This window comes from Pristis pectinata, chromosome 2 (assembly GCF_009764475.1).
Source record: "Pristis pectinata isolate sPriPec2 chromosome 2, sPriPec2.1.pri, whole genome shotgun sequence".
NCBI classification, from domain to species: domain Eukaryota; kingdom Metazoa; phylum Chordata; class Chondrichthyes; order Rhinopristiformes; family Pristidae; genus Pristis; species Pristis pectinata.
The window spans coordinates 21186764-21208828 of NC_067406.1; the positions used below are offsets into that span (position 1 = coordinate 21186764).

The window sequence follows — 22065 nt, forward strand, 5'->3', positions numbered from 1 at the left end:
TTGGAATAGCATCTGAGCAATTTTTGCATGGAGTTGGCAGGGATGGGTGGACGTTGATGCAAGTGAAGAAGCAGACGATGCGGAGGATCTCCAGGTTTTAAAGGCATAGCCCTATGTAAATTAACATTCCTAATAGATTCACTGACTGGGAGGTGGAAAGGAACAGCAGTTTGCCCAATGAAGTTTTAACCAGAGAACAATGGAAACAATCCCCGACACTCGGTGTTGAGCTAAGAATCGGAACAGCTGAGGATTATTTCAGTCTGCTATTATAGGATGATGGTACTAATTATTTGCCAATGGAGGTGAACACTAGGATAGCCCAAGGACTTATTGCAAGCTTTGGATCATTTGGAAATGCTTGCTGTTACTAGCCTTCCTTAAACCTCGAAGAGGTTATTTTTTAAAATGTACTTGGATATCTTCTGGCCATCTGCTCCTCCCATCATGTTTCTGTTTCAGTATAGCACACTGCATGATGACTTCTGCATTGAAGTAAAGTTGCAGTGCTAATGATATAATGTGGCCCAAACTTTGAATCTTAAGAAAGACTTCTAGTAGGAGTCTTGTCTAGAGCTTGAATGGCTGTGGGATTTTTTTTATTTATCCTCTCATCTGATCCTTTTCCTGCCTTTCCCAGAGAGAGATTAGATGATGCAACTGTTATATACAAGACTTGTCTCCTGTGATGCTTAGTTATTAATATTAATTTGTCATAGTTAGTCTAAGGCAGCATACAAATGTAGTGGGACATTGTTCAATGGTTGGAGTTAAAGTAAAGTTACTCTTGCAGTTTACCATAACTGTCTTAACTTTGAAGGCAATTTTCAATAACTTGCACACCAAAGCATCTCAATAAATTATTTTCTAAGTGCCAAAATATTTGAGTAAGGTTTTCATTTCTGCTCATTCTTCAATAAGAAACTATCAAGCAATGAAGTCTTGTAGTTCATTGGATACAAGTTAAACAAGAGGAGGTTTTTAAGAGAGAATGTTATTTGAAATTTACCATGGTATACTGTATATCATATCAAGTGTGAACATATGTTTATCAAGATGAAAAAGTGGTAGGGAATCCTAACTGTTGTGATGTCAATATTCATTCTGTTAACCACTTCAAGATATGATATTGTCTAAAGGAATTTTGAAACCATTCCAAGTCTTGACAGTGATGTGCTCTTACCTCATGAGGGAAAATACTTTCATAAGCCCTCCAAATAAATTTCTCACTTCAGAAAATGTAGAAATCCCATTCTAGAGGACATGCATTTAAGGTGAGAAAGGGAAAGTTTAAAGGAGAAGTGTGGGGCAGGTTTTTCTACACAGAGTGGTAGGTGCTTGGAATGGGCTGCCTGGTTGGTGGTGGAAGCAGATTAGATAGTGGTGTTTAAAAGGTTTTTAGATAGATATGTGAATATGCAAGGAATGGAGGGATATCGATCATGTGCAGACAGAAAGAGATTTAGTTTAATTTGGCATCGTGTTCGGTGCAGACATCATGGGCTGAAAGCCCTGTTCCTGTGCTGTACTGTTCTATGTTCATACTTTCAAATGTTCATTGTTCAGTTGAAAGAGATCAGGGGATATGGCGATTGGGTGGGAAAGTGAATTTGAGGTGCAGGATCTTATTGACTGGTGGAAGGTACTCAAGGGGCGACTATAGCCTACACCTGCTCCTAATTTTTTTATGGTCAAATGTACTTTAGATGTCTTCCTGTTGCTTGAAAAAGATTGTTTAGTTTTTCATCTGTTTACATTTTGTTGGCTGCTGTTGAAGCAAATATTGGGAAAAAGGTGAAAAAAATTGGTCATTGTGTCTTTTTTAACTATCACTCTTATAGATGATGTCTACTTTTATTTTTCCATGAGTGACCTCCAGGAATAGGTTACATGCTGGAAACTTAATCAAATTTATGAGCGAGTTGTAAAGTATATAATGATGGTGTTCGTCAAAGTGGGTCTGCATTAATATGAATATTAGCGCAGAGGATAATGAAATTGGAACTGTGACTGTGCAGAATGTTACCTTCCATTAATTTTTTTTTTTACAAAATATATGTTTTTCTAATAGCCTTCCTGGAACCTCGGAGGACAATGTTCGGGCATCCACATCAGCAGGACCTGAACTATCCAGTGAAGATGCCAAGAAAAGAAAAAGGGAAGAAGAGATGAAAATAGCCCCTGTTATGCCCTTTGGGTTAGACCTTCACTACTGGGGAGAACAACAGACAACAACTGGCAAAATCCTCAAGTAATTTATCTTTATGATTAGCTCTTGTTGTTGTAGTGTTGAATAAGTTCAAGTTCTTGTTCATTGTCATGGGTGTACATACCTAGGGTGTAAATGCCATGAAAATGAGCTTTTTGCAGCAGCAGCACAGTACATTGCAAATGTGACAAACATAATATGAATTTAAATTAACGCAAATTATACATAACTTATAACGACACAATAACAAAAAAATAACGCAATGACAGTGCAAGTTGAGGGAAATATAGTCCGAGGTAGAATTGGGGTTTTTCAGGTCAGTTCAAGAACCTAATGGCAGTGAGGAAGAAGCTATTGTTGAACCTCAAGGTGTGGATCTTCAGGCTACGGTACCTCCCGCCTGATAGCAGCAATGGGAAGAGGGTATGGATCGAATGATGGGGGTCCTTGATGATGGATGTTGCTTTCCTGAGACACTGTCTCTTGTAGATGTCCTCAATGGTGGGGAGAGTTGTACCCATGATGGAACTGACTGAGTCCACCACTCTCTGTAGCCTCTTGTATTCCTGCGCATTGGAGTTTCCATTATCAAGCCATGATGCAACCAGTCAGAATGCATGAAGCTGCTCGCCCTTTCCACTGCAGACCCTTCAATGAGGACTGGTGTTAGTTCACCTGATTTTCCCCTCTTGAAGTCCATAATCAGTTCCTTGATTTTGCTGACGTTGAGCACAAGGTTGTTGTAACGACACCACTCAACCAGCTGACCTACCTCACTCCTGTCTGCCTCCCCTCATCACCATCCGTGATTCTGCCGGCAACACTGGTGTCATCGGCGAATTTCTAGATGATATTGGAGCTATGCTTAGCCGCAGAGGGAGTAGAGCAGGGGGCCAAGCATACAGCCCTGAGGTGCCACTGTGTTTGATGGTCAGTGAGGAGAAGATGAGGTTTCCAATCCGTACTGATTGATGATATGCGATTGGTGAATGTGTGATGGTGCTGGAGAGTGGTGACATTTTGCAGCCAGCTCCAAAGAGAACAATAAAATATTCCTGTTCCTACCTTTTAAAGCTGAAATCTGCAACCACAATGACTGCAGTAACAACTTATTTTTTTTAATAAATTGCAGATGGAAGTTTGCCATTTTAGTTGGGTTTCCAGGTACGTTATAGGATTGTTTATAATTTGAGAGTCAGAAGTATTGTCTTCTTTGAAATGAATGGATATTGTGGACAATTGTCCATTTTATATTCAACATGATAAATTTCTAGAATGTCCTTCAATATTTCCAACCATTGCAGATCAGCAGACACTGAAATTAATAGAATGCTGCACAGAAATAATCAAATTGATTACAGCCAATTGTTGGACCATTCCTTGGACAGTACAACCTCTTCTCATCCAGTACAGACCGTCCTGATGCAGGGTTTGACCCGAAACCTCGACAATTCCTCCCACAGATGCTGCTCAACCCGTTAAGTTCTTCCAGTAGATTGTCTGTTTGTGGCTGCAGTTTTTGCCTGTATAAATCTAGTTTCAGGAACTGTTGTGCTTTGATTCATCAACCTAGATAAGTCTTGTGTTTCAACACCATTTCAATCAGTTTGTTTATAAACATCTGATCAGGAATGTATATTTTTCTCATATTTTGGGTTTTTATTTTCTACCTCCTACGTTTTCCCCATAGATCTTGCCAAGGGAATGGAATGTATTTTGCAGAATAAAAGAAATTTCAGTATACAGGAGCTCCTGGGTACAAATGACCTGACTTAAAGAAATCTGACTTTATGCAAATTCTCCTACACATTTTAAAGTATTTTTCAAGCTAGTAATAATAATGTTTCATGGTATGCATTAATGATTGGATATAGAATATTTTCCGTTAGTTTAACTATAGGTAGTGTTTGGGTGATTATTCGATGAAATGAAAGATGTATAGCAAATGTATGTAGGATGGTATGACATGGGTAGCTATAAAAAATGGATGCTTCTGACTGAGAGAAATCGATTTACGGACAGTTCTCAGGAACAGAACCCTTGGATAACCCAGAGATTGCCTGTATTAACTGAAACAATCCGGTTGATTCCTTGGCTGGAGGTTACTGCACAGGTGGGTTGCCATGTGTGGGATTCTTCAACCAGAGGAACAGCTGCTTTGTTTTAATATAATGAGATGCCTTGAAATATAAACTTGCCATTCTCTTGGCTGAACTTGCCTCCAAGCTCGGGGAAAAAAAAATCATTGCACGTTTCCAGTTTCAGAATTCCCTTGCCAATAGACTGCACGCCTGAGGGGTCATTACCGTTGAGAGAAAAACATCCCGTAGGATCACATCTCCACTTATAACATGGGATTCAATGGGAAATGGGACTTCACATTACGGAAGATCATACCACAGACATTTTTCAACGAACACAACCCCCCTCCCCCCGCCCCACCCTCCGTAATGTGGGGGTCACCTGTACATCACGATTAGCAGCTATATTTCATTGCAAGGCTTAATGGTCTACTCGTATTCTGTTATAATTCTCCATGCAGTGAACTAATTTTTATGTAGGGTGGAAAAGACTAACTGGAGTGGAACAACGGGAAAATCCAAGACACACAATTCTGAATTTTGTATAGAGGAGCATTGAAAATTGAACACAGACATGAGGAAGTGTACAAGAATTAAATCACCATTAGATTTTTACATGTAGCTTTGGGTAGTTCATTTTAGAAACTGTTTCGGGATCATGGAACAGCTGCAATAAGGATAACAAGATGAAATTAGAGAATTTTTCGATTTCTCTTTTAGCATCATTAATTGACGTTGAAAATTTAAGTGTGCAGTATGCATGGTTACCTCATTATTATTTCCTGATCAAAACGTATTCTCATAATTTTTGTATGTTCTTCCTCTGGGCAAGGTTTGCAATGATCCAGGGATGTTCGTTAGACTAAGGCTGTATTTGTTGGAATGTAGGAACCTACTCATTGGTGAACTCCGACAACAGACCATAAACTCTAGAGGAATACTAAGCCCACAAAGAATCATCATGCTCATAATCATTAAAATGTTGATTACATTATGAGAAGTAGCTGTTTAAGAACCGGGCCACTCACAGCATTAAAAGGAAATTCAATATATAGTTGAAAAACATGCTAAGAGGTATTGAGAAAGAGCATGAAAATTTGATTGTTCAGCTTCAACTGGGAGTGAATAACTTTATTTTGTGCCAAATTTAGATGAGTTTAGTACCGAAGTGCAGTCTATAATCCAAGCAGTAAAATCAGTTATTGTGGAATATTTGTTAGCTTTCTTAAAAAGGAAACTTCTGCATCCTCAAAGAACTTGAAGTCATTATGCTGAGATGACGAAAGTGGGGAAAACATAATGGCAGCCTCACTGAAGGAATGGCATTGAACTTACTGGAAGAAATTTGGAGCCAATGACGAAGGCAACATTTATCATAACCAGTATTTGAATAGCAGCAGTCAACTGAGTTATGCTGTCAAAGCAGTTGACTGGAAGTTTGAGGTTGTGACAGTGAAACTAAATAGTGTTCTGGTCAAGCTGCACCTTGGGTACTGTACTCAGTTTTGATCATCAAAGCGCAAGATTGAAATCCATGATGCGATTATAAATAAATTTTGGATCCAGTCATTTTCTGAAATCGATAACCTTTTGTAGAGGTCAGTATCTTCTATAAATGAGTAGGTGAATAGCCGTTACAGAGTAATAGCCAATACAAGAGAGATGACACCCAAGTATCCTTAAGAAAATGTGTGAGAAATGGATAAGAATTTACAGTAGCTTCCTCTGGAACAAGTGGATGGTGAATGTCTCCCTAGCTTTCAAAAGATTTGAGACAAATTAATGAAGCAAATGAATATCTTAAAAGCATGAAGCCATCAGAATTAGTTTTCATGGTATAAGAAACGATATGAAATGACCAGGACTTGAATTCGATCTAATATTTTGTTCCATAGATTTCTTTCTTTACCAAATCAAGTGCTGATTGTTTTCAAGTGTCATAGTTTGTATAAAGTCTTGGAGCTAACTGAAGTGATTGTCTCTGAGCAACAACATATTTGTCTTAGTGGTACTTTACAAAGTTAGTATTGTATGAGAAAATGGTAAATGGGTCAGAGCCATTCACATGGACTTTTAGATGAAGCTTTGGAGTTTTATATTGCCAAATTTTAAAGGGGTGAAGTTAGGTGGTTTTCTGTCTGTGTTCTTCTGTTTAGTATGTTCAGAGATTTTTATGTAATGCCAGCCTCTTGAGTCAATACAGTCATAATTGTGCCTGGAGATCTATCTTCATCAAGGCATTACATCAAAGTGGAAAGGAAATAAAATTTAAAATAAGGAAGTTAAAATTGAGACACAAGAGACTGCAGATGCTGGAATATGGAGCAATAAACGATCTGCTGGAGGAGCTCAGCGAGTCAAGCAGCATCTGTGGAGGGGGAAGGAATTGTCGATGTTTTGGGTTCTGATGCAGGGTTTTGACCCAAAATGTCAATGATTCCTTCCCCCCCACAGATGCTGCTTGACCCACTAAGCTCCTCCAGCAGATTGTTTGATGCTAACAATTAAAATTATTTGTTTCAAGAAGATTGGATGGTGATTTAGTCAGAGAGTTTCCAATATGTAAGAGGCCATTTGCCCATCATGTCCACACAGGTTGAAAAAGACCTCCCCAGTCTATTCCCATCCTCTTGCACTAGATCCAAAGCCCTGAAAATCATAGCTCATCACGTACACATCCTAGTACTTTTTAAATATAATTTGAGTTTGTGCCCCTCCAGCCTTTCAGGTACTGAGTGAAAAAACCCAGTGACCCTCTGGGTGAAAAGGTTTAATCCCCATCTCCCATCTAATTTTTGCACCAACTTTAAATCTATGACCACCTGCTTTTTGACCCTCTGCTGAGGAAATCAGCTCCTTCCGATGTTTTCCATTTAGGACCTGTATTTTCTGCATCTCAATTAAATCTCTCCTCACCTTCCTGATTCAAAGATTATTCCTAGTGTTTTCTGTTTTTATATCACCTTGCAATCTAAAGCTTTCCCGTTGGACGCATGGCCAGTTTCTTTTTTAAAACAATATCTGAAAACTTGTCATATTTTCTTATCTTTTCATTTCCTGGATCTAGACGTCACACATATGGCGACATTTATTTCCATTCTCTAATTGCCTTTGGGGCATGGTGGTGCAGCAGTTGGTGCTGGTGTCTCAGAATTTCAAGGAACTGGGTTCCATCCTGATGTTGGGAGCTGTCTGTGCGGAATTGGCACATTCACTCCCTAGCTGTGTGGATCTCCTCTGGGTGTTCTGGTTTCCTCCTATATTCCAAAGATATGCTGGTAGGTTAATTGGCTAAATTGAATGTAGGTTAATGGCAAAAAAAAAGTCAAAGGGGTGATGATGGGCATGTGTGAAAGAGAATAAAATGCAGTAGTATAAGAAAATAGAGGGCAAATAGGACTGATGGGGCTGTTCCTCTGAGAGCCAGCATAGTCCTGTTGGGCTGATTGGCCTTTTACTGTGTTATTATAAAGGTGGTGGTGAACTGCCTACTTGAACCATTGGAGTGCTTAACGTTTGCCCATTGACTTAATTTTTAACTTGATGCCACACTTGTTTAAATGCTGCCTTGATGTCAGGACAGTCACACTCACCTACTCCTGAAATTCTGCTCTTTAGTTATGTTACAGTTGTACAAAGCATTGGTTAGGCCACACATGGATATTGTGTGAAGTTCCAGTCACCACATTACAGAAAAGATGTCATTAAGCTTAGAGGGGTTGCAGATTACCTGGATTAGAGGGCTTGGGTTTTTAGGAGAGATTGGATAGGCTGGGTCTGTTTTCCCTGGAGCAAAGAAAACTCAGAAGTGACCTGATAGAGATACATAAAATTATGAGAGGCATAGGTAGGTACAAAGCCAGAGTCTGTTTTCCATAGTAGGGGTATTAAAACTACAGAGTGTAGGTTTAACGTGAGAGGGAAGAAGTTTAAAGGTGATCTGAGGGGAACATTTTTCATACCAAGAGTAATTGATGTCAGGAATGAACTGCCAGAGGAGGTGGTAGAGGCAGAAGCAGTAACAACAGTTAAGAGGCATCTAGACAGGTACTGGAATGAGCAGGGCATAGTGGGATATAGAATTAATGCAGGTAAGTGAGGTTAATATAGATAGGCATGATGGTCGGCATTGACTTTGTGGGCTGAAGGGCCTGTTTCTATTGCTGTACAACTTTATGACAAGTCCACATGCAGACCGTGTTGAGGTTTTGTGCCAAGTGGTCCTGGTGAAACCCAAAAAATGGCTGCAAGCAGGGTTATGGTGCATAAGTGCTGCTTGATAACACTGTCGACGGTATCTTCCATCTGTTGATTGAGAGTAGATTGATTGGTTGCTAATTAGTTGGAATGGATTTGTAAACCAGGATATACCTGAACAATTTTCTTTGTTGTTGGGTAGATGCCAGTGTTGTAACTGCACTGGAACAGCTTGGTTTTCAGTATTACAGACATAATGTTATCTTATCTCATAGCCTTTATTGTATCTGGTGCCTTTAGCTTTTTCTTGATGTCACATGAGTGAATCAAGTTGGTTGAAGGTAGGCTTTTGTGATGAAGGGGATCTCCAGGAGGAGAAAGTTAACGTAGAACATTACATCACAGTACAGACCCTTCAGCCCATGATGTTGTGCCGACATCTTATCCTGCTCTAGTATTTAACCCTTCCCTCTCACATAGCCTTCCATTTCATGTGGCTGTCTAAGAGTCTCTTAAATGTCCCTAATGTATCTGCCCCCACAACCCCTGCCAGCAGTGCGTTCCACGCACCCACCACTCTGTGTAAAAAAAAACTTGCCTCTGATATCCCCCTTATACCTTCCTTCAATCACCTTAAAATTATGCTCCCTCGTGTTAGCCATTTTCGCCCTGGGAAAAAGTCTCTGACTGTCCACTCGATCTATGCCTCTTATCATCTTGTACACCTCGATCAAGTCACCTTTCATCCTCCTCCTCTCCAAAGAGAGAAGCCCTAGCTCACTCAACCTATCCTCATAATATATGCTGTCCAATCCAGGCAGCATCCTGGTAAATCTCCTCTGCACCCTCTCTAAAGCTTCCACATCCTTCCTATAATGAGGCAACCAGAACTGAACACAATATTCTAAGTGTGGTCTAACCAGAGTTCTATAGCACTGTAACATTACCTCGTGGCTCTTGAACTCAATACCCCAACTAATGAAGGCCAACACAGCATATGCTTTCTTAACAACTCTATCGATCTGCGCAGCAACCTTGAGGGATCTGTGGACGTGGACCCCAAGATCCCTCTGTTCCTCCACACTGCTAAGAGTCCTGCCATTAACCTTGTATTCTGCCTTCAAATTTGATCTTCCAAAGTGCATCACTTCACACTTTTCCATGTTGAACTCCATCTGCTCTGCCCTTTTGGCTGGATGTGGTTCTGAATTCCTTGTCTTTGCTACTCAAATGTTGGGCCACACCATTATGGAGGATGGGGATGTTCTTGGAGCCTTCCCCTCCAATTAGCTGTTTAATTGTCCACCACTATGACTATAAGTGATAGGACTTTCATCAAACTTGTTTAGCTCTGTTTATTGCATGCTGTTTTAACATGCATGTTGTCCTGTGTTGCAGCCTCACTCAATTGCACCACATTATTAGGTGCGGCTGGTACTGCTCCCAGCAAGTCCCTAAGTCATTGAACCAGTTTGATCTTTTCACACAATAGTGGTAGTGTGAAAGGTGGACTGGGCCATGAGGTTACAGATTGTGGAGATGTATAACTTTTCTGCTGCTGATGGTCCTCAATACCTCAAGCATACCCAGTTTTGTGCTGCCAGATCTATTCCGAGTCTTTTCCATTTAGCATAATTGTAGTGTAACACCACACAGTGGAAGATGTCCTCAAGTGAAGACTCGACTTCGCCTCCATATGGACAGTGCCATGTGCATTTTGACCGGTGCCATGGTGGACAGAGGTTAAATAGATTTATGTTGGTTTGCTCACTACCTGCTGTAGAGACATGGCAACAATTTCAGATTCTACCAGCTCGACCTGTAATGGTGCTCCCGAGCCACACTTGGTGATGGACATTGAAGTCCCACCCAGTGTACTTTCTGTGTTAAGAAGTACTTTCAGTATTTCTTCCAGCTGTAAACTGGAGGTGTGAGTGTAAGCAGAAGTGTGGAGAAGCCAAGTCTTTTCTCACTGGAGCAGAGGAGGTTAAGAGAGGACATGATTGAAGTATATAAAATTATGAGGGGTATAGATAGGATAGACTGCAACAAACTTTCCCTTCTATTGGAGGTAGATAGAACTAGAGGTCATAGGGTTAGGATAGGAGGGAAGAGATTCAGAGAGGATATGAGGGGAACCACCTTGACCCAGAGAGTGGTAAGTGCCTGGACTGCACTACCTGAGAGAGTAGTTGAAGCAGGATTGCTGACAGCATTATTAAGAAGTGTCTAGATGAATCACTTAGGCCTAGAGGGCTATGGACCAAGTGCTGGGCGATGGGGTTTATTCAGAAGTGTGCCCACTGGTCAGCATGGATGAGCTGGGCCGAATGGCCTGTTTCCATACTGTACGATTTTATGATTGTAATGTGGAAGAGCACTACTTTATCAGCTGAGGGAGGATAGTTGGTGGTAATCAGGAGGAGATTTCCTTTGCTAAAGTTTGACCTGATGTCTTGAGACTTCATAGTGGCTGGGGTCAATATTGAGTACTCAAGGCTTTCGCCTCCTGCCTCTGTTGTTCTCTCTGGTGGATTTGTGCTGCTAGTGGCACAGAATGCACCCAGGGATTCTGATGGAGAGATCAGGCGTGCTGTCTGAAAGAAATGATTCCGTGAGTTTGAGAATGTCAGGCTAATGCCTGATTGGTCTATGGAATTGCTCTCTCAATGTAGGGACCAGTCCCTATATGTTTGTGAAGAGATCGACTGGGCTGTGAGTAACTTTGTCATGTTGAATTTGGTGCCTAGGTCAATGAATGATCCATACGGTTTCATTCTTTGATCTGTTTCAATGGTGCAGCTGAATGGTTCTCAGAGTTGGCTACATTGGTGGGTCTGGAGTCACATATAGGCTAGACCAAGTAAGAAGATTTCCTTGAGCAACAAACAAGGTGCTCTGGACAGTCAACGTTTCAGGTCGGGACCCTTCATCTGGACTGAAAGATGGAACGGAGATGGCCAGTATAATGAGTTGAGGGGCAGGGGTGGGGCAAGAGCTGTCGACTGTCCATTTCCCTCCCCAGATGTTGCCTGACCCACTGAGTTCCTCCAGCATCTATCGTCTCTGGTGTCTCCAAAGAGATTTCCTTCCCCAAAGGACATTAGTGAGCAGGATAGATTTTTATGTCAATCTTGTAGTTTTGTAGTCTTTATTGCAAATAATTTACTTTTTAAAAAAAATCCAGTTTGTTAATGCGTTTTTAAATTGCACAGCTGCCATGGTGGGATTTGAACTCAAGCATTGTGATTTTCACTGTGCAACCACCGCATCCTTTTCACGTTCCTTATATATATCTAAATCAGAAATATATGTCATAGAGCTGTACAGCACAGAAACAACCCCTTCAGCAACTCGTCCATGCCAACTGTGCTGCCTTTCTATGGTAATCCTATTTGGCTGCATTAGGCCCGTATCCCTCTATTTCTTTCCTATCCAAGTACCTGTCTAAATGCCTTTTAAACATTGTAATTGTTTCTGCCTCTACCACCTCCTCTGGCTGCTCGCTCCATATAACCACCACCCTCTGTGTGGAAAAATGTCCCTCAGATCTCCTTTAAAATTTGCTCCCTCTCGCCTTAAACCTATGCCCTCAAGTCTCCCCGACTCTGAGAAAAAGACTCTGACTACTTCCTCTGTGCTCCTCATTATCTTTTAAACCTCTAAGAAGTAAGGAATTGAGTACTTAACAGACGCAAAAATATCCTTCCAAGTGTTACTTTTGGCTTCCTGCCACTGAGCCAATTTCAGATCCAATCATGGTCTTTTACCTCATTAAGAGCCTTGTAAAAACTGCATAGTCTACATCAAATACACCGCCCTTATCAACCCTCTTTATACCTCCTCAAAGAATTCAGTCAACTTAGTCAGATGTGACTTTCCCTTAAAAAAAATCCTTGCTGATTGTCCGATTAATTTATGCCTTTTATAATGAAGGTTTATATTTTCCGTTAGAATGGATTCCAATAATTTTTCCACTGCCAAAGTTAAACTAATTGGGCTGTAATCAATTTGTTTATCCCTTCCTCCCTTTTTAAACAACAGCGCAATGTAAACAGTCTTCCAATCTTATGGCATGGGAGGATTGAAAAATGATGGTCAGGGCCTCAGCAATTTCCTCCCTTGCTTCTTTTTACAGCTTGGAATATATTTCAAAAGGCTCTGGCGATTTAGTCATTTTCAAAGATGTTGTACCCCTTCATGGTCCCTCTCTTGCTATGTTTGTACCACCGATATTTCACATTCTTCCTTCTTAGGATCATCCCCCTCTTTTGTGAAGATGGCCACAAAATATTTACTGAGAACTTTACCCACGTCCTCCGACTCCACATATAAATTATCTCGTTGGTCCCTCATAGCCCTTACTCTTTCCTTAGTTATCCTCTTGCATTTCCGAGGTGGCACAGTAGTGTAGCGGTTAGCGTAACGCTACTACAGCGCCAGCGACCCGGGTTCAATTCCTGCCGCTGTCTGTAAGGAGTTTGTATGTTCTCCCCGCGTCTGCATGGGTCTCCTCCAGGTGCTCTGGTTTCTTCCCACATTCCAACGACGTACAGGTTTGGAGCTGTAGGCGTGCTATGTTGGAGCTGTAGGCGTGCTATGTTGGCGCTGGAAGAGTGGCGACACTTGTAGGCTGCCCCCAGCACATTCTCAGTAATGCAAAAAGACGCATTTCACTGTGCGTTTCAATGTACATGTGACTAATAAATATCTTTTATCTACTTTAACATCTTTGCATTTTCTTTGATTTTACTTGACATTATTTTTCATGGATGCTCTTTGGTTTCCTAACTTCCCTTTTACTTTCACCCCTACACTTTCTATAATTGTGTGATACAGCTGGCTGCTGTTTACTGATAGCAGCCTTAGAAAATTGCTGGATGACTCTGCAGTCTGGTCGCTCAATATTTCGAGTGTAACACTTAACGTGGCCAAGGAAAGGAAGCATTTATGGACTGAGGTGGATCTGCCACTGACTAAATGATTTGCTTCTTGCCCGAGGGAGAAAACAGAGACAAAAGTTTCAGAAGTACCTTTACTTAAGTGTGTTTTATTGTGGTTATTAGCCCTTAAGACTATTGAAACTATGTTTGTTGATGATCCTGTGACATTGAGGTAGTTCTCCTTGAGTCAGTAGGTAACTTGATGATATTTCTAACAATTACTAACCTCTTCCCCACAGAAATTCCTCATTCAGTTATTATGTTAGACTATTTTTTATGTTTGGTGAATACTGGCTGTGTTTTTTTTAGTTTGGCACTAAACTATAAGTTGAAATCTTCCCTTGCGGTGGTTAACTAACATATTAGCTTGCCAATCTAGCAATGTCCATCAGCTAAGTAACAGTAAAAATGTGCATATTTTAATTTTGTTACTGATACTGTATGGCATGATTTCAGCTAATTTTGAGCAATGAATTTGTTTTCAGCACATTGCATGGATGGCTTTTAGTGACACCAGCCTCCTTTTCTCTGGTTTAACTCTAAGTATATGCATTAATCTCCATTTGGGGATCAGGTAACCTTCGATTTGCCCTTTAATGCCTAAAAGCTCTCCAGGACGAGGTGGGTCATAGGTCCTTCTGATGGTGGCACTGCAAACTCTGATGATATTTTATCACAAGATTGAGATGTTGTTTCCATCATTTATGTTTGCTGTTCATTGTTTTGACAGTTTTTGAAAGGGTTTGAAATTAGTCACATCTTGTTGTCTATTTCCCTGGTCATAAACAACTGCTGCAGTTTGGTCGATGAATCTTTTTCTTTTGCAATGTATCTATATAGCCACCAGAGGGCATTCTACCCTTTGTTTTAACCCATGGTTATCATGATCCCAGGGCTGGATTTTTAGATTTTAGGATAAAAATATTTGCTTGAATGTAGAGTTGGTCATACTGACTTTTCATATTGTAACAGAAACATAGTAAGTGCAGAAATACTGAAGCTTAGAATTGTCAGAGTAGGGAAGGAGGCCATGCAGCCCGTTAAATCCAAACCTGCTGGCTGCAAGAACAGTCCAATCAGTGCCACTCTCCAGCCTTCTGCCCATAACCCTGCAAATATATGGATTAGCCAAAAGAGAGAAACAGATTAACACTTTAGGTGCCAATCTTCATCTGAACTTTTACTCTGAATCTATAATATCATCTGTTATTTATTAATTTTTTTCCATTATCATTGAAGGAGTTGGAATAAAGGACCTGCATTTATGTAGTTTCTTCCACAATATTAGAACTTTACAAAGCACCTCACTGCCATTGAATTAATTTTGAAGGGTTGTCATAGCTGTAAAACCCAAATAGCAACAAGACTGACATTTTATTAAATCCCATGAATAATTAGAAGGTGTATACTCCATGCTACAATATAGCACAAAGCGATTACTGTTGAACTGTATCATTACACCACTGAATTTCTAATGTCATTCTTAATGTAAAATAATATAATATCCTTGTCAAATTAATGAAACCTAGTGTTATCCATCCCTGCAAAGTGGATTTTATCTTTTGTATATGTATTTACTAGGGTTGACACTCCGCATCGATTCTTGGAGTCCAAAGATGTGGAAGGTGAGCATGAGAATGAGGAGATGACAGCCTTGCTGAAAACCAGATACATAACCTTCGCAGGAAAGTTTGAACCTGTAACCCACAAATGCCGAGCACCATTGCCCAACGGAAGGCTTTGTGAACGCCAGGATCGATTCAAGGTTTGTTTTAAAGTCACAAGTTTCAGAGTATTGTTGTACTACGTCAGCATTAGAATGAAAAGGTGATGTATGAGGCAGTGAATGTTTGTAATGGACACAAGCAAGTTCAGCTTTAATTCCACCTGGCCACATGATCATCATACACAGCAGTGATGCAGTGAATGGCAGTTTACGTGTGTGAGTTTGTGTAAAAAAATTGAACAAATTAAGTAAGGGGAAGAAAAAACCTAAAACCCATAACTGATGAGCTGCAATATCTCAGCCAGGTTTGCAGCATTAATGCCCTGTGCCAAAAATGACCAGGAATGGTTAGATCTGTGTAAGGATACCATTGGACAGATATCAGGAATGCAGACCATGTATAAACTCCAGAACACAAAAAGGAGTGCATCGAGTCCAAGGATACGCAACATTATAAGGCACAGGGTTCAAATGAATTCCGCTGATCATTGCAGAATGTGAGAGAGAATGAACAGTACCTGGAATATGAAGGAGACTGAATTTTAATATTGAATTTTAATTATTTTAATATCATATATGGCTCCAGACGTGCCAAGGAGTTTCACTAATTAAAATAAATACTTTTTAATATGGGATAATTTTTTTTAGTTTATACCTGAGGTAATGGACCTGACCTCTATCAAGGCACAAATTACAATTTTGTTCCAAGACCTGAGTTGTTCTTACTCCCAGCAGAGCCTCTGTGATGTATTAAGAGACTGGGATTGAAAGTAGTTCTTCGGTACTTTCAAAATCTAACCTGCAACTAATTACAGGAATGTATTCTCAACAAGCCATGTTAATGTTTGTCTGTATCTTTGGATTAATGACATCCTGGTTTTTATTATCACCCCAACCATCTAATCATGCTCTCAACACAGTATCTGGCCAAAATGGAAAATATAGTTGGTAACTTTGCTCACAGTTCATTATTTTACCTATCTAATACTGGACTGTTGAGTAAAGAGTTTTCTTGTAACATATTGGTAAAAAAAAATTCTTTGGGGAAAGAAACACCAGGACCTCTTCTGAATCCATTTGAGTTGCTATGAGGTCAGAATCCTGGATGTATGTGGAGAAAATAGAATAGTTTAGAACGCTGGGTTACTAACATTGCGGAGTAATCTGTTCTTTTTTGGAAACTGGACTTTACTAATAAGAGCAGAGTGATTTGTGGACATTAGGGAATTGTTAGATCACAGTTTATATTCTGTATTTTTGGTCCCCCCATTATATAAAGGGTTGTATATTGAGATATTATTGAACTTAAATCCAACAGAATGATGCCAAGGGTGAGATGCTATAGCTTTGAGGAGAGAATTGACATTCTGGGAATATTTCCCAGAACTAAGAGAAATTATAATTTGTATACTAGCTGTCACCCTGATGATAGTACTCTTGCCTTTGAGGGAAAAGATTGTGGGTTCAAACAGGACTCTAAACACTTGATAACAAAATCTAGGCTAGTGCAACAACATAACCATGAGACAATCATCAGAGGGGCTGCCTTGCAGATAAGACATTAAGCCGAGGCTTTATCTGCCCTCTCAGTTGGGGATAAAATATCCCATACCACTATTTTGAGGAAGACGAGGTCTCCTCAGTTTCCTGAGCAATATTCATCCCTTAACTAATGTTACTTAAAATAGATTATTTGAGTAAAATCTCACTTATGTTTGTGTGCAACTTGGCTACAGTAAATCTTGCATTGCGATGTCCAATTGCCCTCAAGAAAGACAGCAATATACACTTCCAACTCAGGATCATGTGCAACCTGGTGGGAAACCTGCGGGTGGTGCTCTTCCCATGCACCTGCTGCCCTTGTTAGCAGAGGTCCAGAAAATGTGTTCTACATTTTTTTATTAATAAAAATATATACGTTATTTGTAAAAATATATACAGGAAGTACAATACAGGTGTCTTGCTTTACATTCTTTGTGCCATCAACTCAAGACATTCTATTTACAATGCATCAATGTCACTCTGTTTCATCTTTAAATACACCCATAAAGCATTTGTACTAAGAAATTGCACTGTAAAAGCCGCAACTACACATACTAGTTAGAACACTAAGAGCATAAAAGGTATTTTAGTGTGGTCTGTGTGGATGTGGTAAGCCAAACGCTGTGTTTCCATGCTGTGTGACGCTATGATACTTTTCCTACTAGCTGCAGAGATCCTCAAAAAGTTGTGATCTGTGTTGAATTAATATTAATAGATGTTAAAATAACAAAAAAATTGTATTACTATGAATGTAATTATATTACAATGATATATAATTTCAAAAGAAATTATAAAGTGAAGCAGCAGAAGCCACCATAGACTTTAATCGTCACCACACAATCAAACACCACATCACAAACAATGATGTTCTATTTTTAAATTTAAGATCAGGGAGAGCACGAACACAGAGGTCCTGGGTTTGGGAGATGCTATTAGATTAGCCTGGGCAAGTAACTGCAGTACATTGTGCATTGAGGTTTCAGCCTCACCACCTTTCAGACAGTGTGTTTTAGGCTCTCCTGAACTCGTCTTTAATACTGCCAACTATCCTCATCCTTAGCTATGCACCTGTGTGGTAAGTGAAATGGGTTCTTCCTAGTTCCATTTCAAATGGCCAACACTGCCTTCCAGGCATAAATCTTATTGCATGAGGAACCAGAACAAGTCCTGTCCATGGGAATGCTCCAAAAAATCCTCCTCTGCCCATTTGAGCCAAGGCCCCAACTTAACCACCTGTCAAATTATTTTTTAAAAGATCTAACAAAATTAAATATCAAAACTCTTGGATACACCTAAATTACCAAAAAAAATTAAAAGCCTTGAAGTAAGAGAATAGAAAAAGATATAATTGAACTAAAACTTACTTTAGTTACCCTCTCTCCAAATAAATGGAAATGTTCTTACGGCAGATTTGGGAGACTACCATAATTTTTCCCACCAACACTGGACTAAATGAGGGGTGCAGTCGGTAAAATGCTAATGAATAGTCATCGGCGGGTTCAGGAGTCATACGTTCATATGTGGAATCACGATTTGGCGGCACTTAAACATAGAATTGCTAACACTTCGGTGTGAAAACTGCTGGCAGTTTCCTTCAAAATCTGGGCCAGTAGTTATTAGTTAAAAAAAAAGCCTCTTATATGTCATTGCTGTAATCTTTCTGTATCTAGATATGGAATTGAAATTTGTGATAGCTAAAATATATCATGCTAGTTAAATAAGATTTGGCCAAATGCTGAATGGATGGGAAGAAGTTTGTATGAAATTTGATGCTGTGTAATTTGAATGTAGCTTGAAAGACTGATATCTTTCATAAACAGTGTTTTGACAGACAGCATATAACACATTTAGGAGACATTACCTCTTGAAAAGATCTGAAATTGCTACATCCATGAAAGATCTTCCAAATTTGAAATGGGACAGGACATCTTGAGTGAAAGGATACTTTTTATCTGAGAAGAACCTTTTTGTGACAACTGCTGTATAAATATTTATCAGGGTTTCTTAACATACTGACTGGCAGATTAACATTGTTGTAAAATGTGAATTACTAATAGGTAACAGAAGCAGTAGTCTAGTATGAGATTTTACTTTTGCCTCTCTCCTTCAATAGTGTTTCCAGATAACAACATTAGATTTGGAATGCCACAGTATTTATGCATTCCACAGTATTTAAGCATTTATGAAATGTTCTGGCAAGAGTTGAATCATGGACAAAATCATAGTCTTTGAAGTTATTCATTGCTTCAGCAACCATTTAAAAAATGAATAGGTTTTGATTCACAGCACTAGAAAAAATTGCCAAGAAACGTATCCTTAGTCAGGTAGAGTTATATGGTATTAGCAGGAAATTGTTCTCCACCTCTGAAAATGAGGATCCATTGAAGTTGGTCCTATTGAATTTTGGAGGCAGGGTAGAATGTTCTGCCTGGACTATATGGTGGCCTGGAAATTCAACTGGACCCATTAGGGTTCTCAGATACAGGACACTAGTAACTGTTTTTGTCTTTCTGTACTTTCCCTTCCCCCCTCCACCCCCTCCCTCCCACAGTTCCATGCCTTTTTCAGAAGCCAAGCTTGGGGAAAAGTTGGGGACCAAAACCAACATTTGGGATCAATATATTGACAAAGAAATAGGGTGGTGTAAATACTGAAGGGTTAGGGAGGGTGAATTGGCTGATTGGCAGGGAGAAAGATGGAGGTCTTCAAATTGTCAAGGAAGGTGAGGCTACATTAGCAGGTAATAGAAGGCTTGTGGGGAGAGGCTGCCTGGAGATCAGAGGGTGTTGGGGGACACCTTTTACTGGAGGGTGAGGAAGGCTGGGAGCTAGGATGTAGGTAACTATCTTACTTGCAGTCTTCCCAGTTACATAATGCTATGTGAGACCAATGTTGTCCTGGGAGTGCCCAATGACAGGTGTCCCCAGAACAATGTGGATATGCCCCTGCAGTATTCCTATCAGGACATTGCATGGGGAATGACATCATCCCTGCATGTTCCTGATGCAGATACTGCAGTGGGTTCACGAGGACGACTGTCGAGAAGTGCCTGGCCAAATTTTCCGAATGGCAGGAAACAGCCAGAAGGTGGTTGTTACCATGTTTCACTCCAGGAAAAATCGATTTTCAATTGCATAACACTAAAGAAAACAGGATTATGTAATTGAATTTCCAGAGTAGTGTGCTTAGCACTGCTAATCAGGGATGAATTTCTTTCTGAAAAACCTATCTCTGCATTTTCCTACTGGAGCCTTTCTTCAAGAATATCCCCAGGTCTTTTATTTGCACAGATACTGCGCTGGAACTAACTTAATGAGTCATGTGTAACAGTTTCATCAGTCATTGTTTGTATTCAGTGTTTGAATCAGCGCACAACTAAATTTGGCCATGATGTGCATAAGATCTCCTTTATTTCAAACAAGTGGTCATTAAAATTTTATCTGCTTTATGAATTGGCAGGAAAAGACCTTATAACCACATCAAAATGGTGAAATATTAGTGAAGTAATTTTGGTCTTGAGAATTACATTCGTGGAAGTCACACCAAAACTGCATTTGCGACAAGACTACATGGAAGAGGGTCACATTAATATCTTTGTACAATCTTTGCAAATTGCCAGCATTTCATAATGCAAACATCACTTTATAAATGTTTTACTTTAAAGTTGTAATGAGCAAAGAAACTATGGTCCACTTTCTACTGATAAAAATTCTCAGGAGCTTGGCTTTCACCCTCTTGAGAATTTAATGAAGTTTTCATACCCAAGTCGATTTTGACAAAGTTAACGGACCAGATGTTCTACTGCGAGTTGCTGGCTTGAAAGCGATGTTTGGTGCTAAGGATTGAGCCAATGTTTTCAGACCGTTTCAGGGGAAATATTGCCAATGACTAGGGAAACAAGTACTGCAAAAATGAAAAATTGATCCACGTTATGCACCATTAACTCTCACCACGAATGCAAGAGTCACTGTATATTGCAATCCCCTTGATACTATTTGCCGTGAGATCAACTTTTCTAGATGCCTAAGTGTCACTTTTGTCGTAATTTCACACCTTTGTTCCAAAGTACTGAACATTTTGGTTAAAAAATGAGTTTCTCCTAATAAGACTCTTTAGGTCATTGAATATTATTGCATGCTTTCTTGGCCTGTTTGCTGAATTCAGCTGTAAAATGCACTAATTTTTTGACATTTGTTCCAGTCATTTTCAGTGATATGCTGAAAATCTTTGTGATAGGTGTATCTGAACCGAATATATATTCAGCACCTGCCACTATCTTGTTTTGTATTGCTATGTGAACTAACTGAGCCCTTTAATCTCCTCATCCAAGTTCATTGTTGTTGCTAGCATGGTCCTGTGAAACTTCAAAATGTGTTACACCATATGAACAGAAATTTATTCCTACAGTTGTTTCTAGATTTTCAATATTATCCCCCACTAACAGTGACTCTTGGTCTGAGTATACATTTCATGAAAAGATGTGTAAAGATGCAAATAACCTAAAGAACCTAGTGGTTCAAATACAGCAGTCCTGAAACTATGCATGGACAGAGCAAAAGCCATGACTAGGGGTTTGGGTTTTATAATTAAATTTCTATGGGAATGTTTTGATGAATTTATAAGGTAAGATAAGGTATCTTTATTAGTCACATGTACATCGAAACACACAGTGAAATACATCTTTTGAGTAGAGTGTTCTGGGGGCAGCCCGCAAGTGTTGCCACGCTTCCGGCGCCAACATAGCATGCCTACAACTTCCTAACCCATACGTCTTTGGAATGTGGGAGGAAACCAGAGTACCCAGAGGAAACCCACGCAGACACTGGGAGAACGTACAAACTCCTTACAGAAAGTGGCCGGATTTGAACCCGGGTCACTGGCACTGTAATAGCGTTACGCTAACCGCTACACTACCGTGCCTGCCCTCTACCGTGCTTGGCTTCGCTAAAGAAAGTTCATTAAATCTGCAGAGAGTGCAGAGCAGTTTTATCAAGATGATTGTATAGATGGGAAATGATGGTCATGAAGATAGACATCATATTTCCTTTTGGCCCAGAGAGTCTATGCTTGCTGTCAGAGCATTCCCATTAGTCTCATTCCCCCTTTATTTACCTGTTGCCTTTTCTCTCTCACATGTCCATCAACACCCTGATTCTTCTGCCACCTTACATCAATAGCCAATTAACTTGCTGACTAGCACGCCTTTGGGATGAGAGAGGAAATCAGAGCATCTTTGGGTGAACCCATGTGATCATGGGGAGAACTCCCAAGCTCCACACAGACAGCACTGAAGGTCAGGATTAGACCTGGATCACTGGAGCTGTCAGACAGCAGAACTGACTGCTTTGCTGCTATATCGCACTTATG

The 22065-nt window shown here is 40.0% G+C and overlaps 1 protein-coding gene across 3 annotated transcripts in view; it reads left to right on the forward strand.

The window, feature by feature from the left end:
• Nucleotides 1–22065, forward strand: part of uvssa (UV-stimulated scaffold protein A) — a 90761-nt gene that overhangs the window by 50956 nt on the left and 17740 nt on the right. For all 3 annotated transcript variants that reach the window (XM_052009235.1, XM_052009245.1, XM_052009255.1), the window contains exons 10-11: nucleotides 2072–2251; nucleotides 15012–15195. In XM_052009235.1, coding sequence (XP_051865195.1) covers nucleotides 2072–2251; nucleotides 15012–15195 — 364 coding nt within the window. The remainder of the gene's footprint in view (nucleotides 1–2071; nucleotides 2252–15011; nucleotides 15196–22065) is intronic.